This window comes from Ruditapes philippinarum, unplaced genomic scaffold, assembly GCF_026571515.1.
Source record: "Ruditapes philippinarum isolate M1 unplaced genomic scaffold, ASM2657151v2 ctg17085_1_1_1_1, whole genome shotgun sequence".
In the NCBI taxonomy this organism is placed as follows: domain Eukaryota; kingdom Metazoa; phylum Mollusca; class Bivalvia; order Venerida; family Veneridae; genus Ruditapes; species Ruditapes philippinarum.
This window is the reverse complement of record NW_026854559.1, coordinates 7,073-9,683: the sequence shown is the minus strand read 5'-3', so window position 1 is coordinate 9,683 and position 2,611 is coordinate 7,073. Positions and strand designations below refer to the sequence as shown.

Genomic DNA, 2,611 nt, shown 5'->3' with positions numbered 1-2,611 from the left:
ATAATTTAGATTAATATATCTTTAAATTGTTTGATTGTTTTTCAATATGTTAATACGATAATATTCAAATTTGTACTGATTGTGATCAATGTTAGATTTAATTTAGCTGGTGTATATTAATAAACGGAAAATCCTACTGCAAAATGTTTATAAAAAAAAACTACATGAAAATAAGGTTTGGTCTCTTTGCTGTAATAAATTTCAATCAGTCTTTATCTACAATTAAGATACTAATATGAACTAATATTAAGAAAATGCAAACTAAAACATTGTATGAATGACATTCTTTACAACATATAGACACATCGTATATAATCTGTAATGTTTTACTTATTTCACAAAACACTACTGTTATCAAGAGTTTCAAGAAATATATTGAAGAGTTTACATCAAAATGTTAACGTTTAACATCAGCTTTTAACACTGAAATCAGATTTCACTTCCATCAATGTTTACTGATTTATTTATAATTCAGAAATTGACAAGTACTCCACTGAATGTGTTCATCCTATGTGAGTCTTGATATAGCTGGTAATTAGAATGATACGCTGTTACTTCAACCCAAACCTTTTCTCCTGATCTAACTCTTATTATTGCTCCAAAAGAACTACACCCGTGAGCACCATCACCTTCGTTACTATTTGCTGCAATGAATTTATTCTCCAACACCAGACCAAGGTGTGCATATTTATTATATACAGTACATGTATGAACATGAAACTGGTACAGTCCTCCAACAGGTGCTGTGAATAAGCCAGTGGACGTGTCGTAACCTGTTCCCTCGTTAGTGAATGTCTTCTCGAATATGAGAATCTCATCCATGGTATCAAGTAGCATGTCTTTCAAGTGATGTGCATAAAAAGCGATCGGAGGTTGTTCGAGTTTCCCTGAGTATAGCAAAAGTACTTTTGTATTTTATATCTAAAATATTTAAATCAAGGGGACTATGCCAGTAAAAAAACCTTATATTTATATCGTACCAATATCTGTAGAGTTTAGATAATTACAAACTAGAATGTGTGAATGTCAACAAAATCATCTGTTAGTCTTATGAAAGTTAGAAATTTACATATGGAGCAACATATTTTTATATCAACATTGTTTGTTATTAATATTATTGATCACGTAATATACCAAGATTAAACATGTCCAATAAACAACAATTTAATTTGCTCTGATCCGTTGTAGATAAATAGAAATCAAACACAATTGGTGTAAAGCAGGAAGCAATACCTTCGAGTTGAAAAAGTTTCTTTTTTTCAGCCTCGATGTCACTAGTCAGGTTTTTTCTTGTTTCCTCAAATGATGTTTTGAACGATTCTGTAATAAAGTATGAACATTCTATTAACTAATATCTAACTAAAGTTAAAGGGTATTCTGTACGCACAGCATCCTTTCTCTATAGCTGCTATAATTATGTTCCCCTGTAAAGCATGTAGCGTTGATAATCTAAATGTAATTCATTCTAAAAACAATAAATGGAATTTTTAGGCGTATGTGTCATTTGTTTAAAGAAACTGATATATTTAATCTGATTTTTGGAACATAAATAGTTTTATACATTGTATATATCTTACAGATAGTTGAATATTGCAAATATATTATGTTTTGAACTTCTTTTTTATCACTTTCAATTACCAAATCAATTAAAATGATAAAGATATATTGATCTATTTAACCAAGAATTACAAATTAAACAATACATTATTGGAAATATGCACAACGTATAAAGTTTATTTCTTATTTTATTTAAACTGTTTCGGTTAACATATTTTACACACCTCCTGAAAAGATGCCATTTCGAAGCTAATTCTTTAGTACATTCATGTAAATACATCATTACAAGAAGCAACAACAACAATTGAATGTGCTATATAATTGACTGGTAGAACAGTAAAATAACATCTTATTTACACAATCATAAACCAATGTAATGAAGTAAGCTTACGCAAGTCAGTATACCTTAAAAACATAATGTAAAAGGGGTTGTGTATTCACTGTATATAACACAAGTTTTGAACTGTCACGCCAAGGGGAGTAACTCAATTAACATTATAGATTTTGAATTTATCATTTAGCCTCATTGACTGAGACACCACAAAGAATACAATACTTTGTATATAAATTATTCTAACTTAGCATTTAAAAGTTTAATATGCTGTAAGAAATGTGAGTTTGTTGTGAAATAACTGTTTTATTTTACCTTCTTTCCTTTTTATCTCATCACCTCTCTTTAACATCTCGTTCGTTATATTTCCTCTCATATCTGCAAACATGTCCATAAAATCAGCAACACTTTGTTTAATGTCACCTAATGTACGGAAGACCTTATCCTCTGTTTTCTTAATTTCATTCACCATTGTTTCTACCTTAATTTCAGTTCTAATCATTTTTTTAAAAGCTGTTCTTCGTATACAAATTTCGAACATACAGGCTCTCTAGCCTCACACAAGATATAACTATATATTCCAACGACAATAACAAACACAAATAATAATGAGAACCTCATTTTGATGAGAACAATTGCAACAAACTCTGAGAAGCTTTCAGGATTAAACCATGTGAGAGAAACTGCTGTATTTATTCAAAGAAAATATGTCAGTTGAAAATG

At 29.5% G+C, this 2,611-nt stretch overlaps 1 protein-coding gene across 1 annotated transcript; it reads right to left on the bottom strand.

The window, feature by feature from the left end:
* Nucleotides 1–471: 471 nt before the first annotated feature.
* LOC132740461 (complement C1q tumor necrosis factor-related protein 5-like) lies at nt 472–2,360 on the bottom strand. Its single transcript, XM_060728362.1, has 3 exons — nt 2,204–2,360; nt 1,234–1,320; nt 472–887 (listed from the first exon to the last, which is right to left on the bottom strand). The coding sequence occupies exons 1-3, from the start codon at nt 2,358–2,360 to the stop codon at nt 472–474; spliced, it is 660 nt and encodes a 219-aa protein (XP_060584345.1).
* Nucleotides 2,361–2,611: the final 251 nt, after the last annotated feature.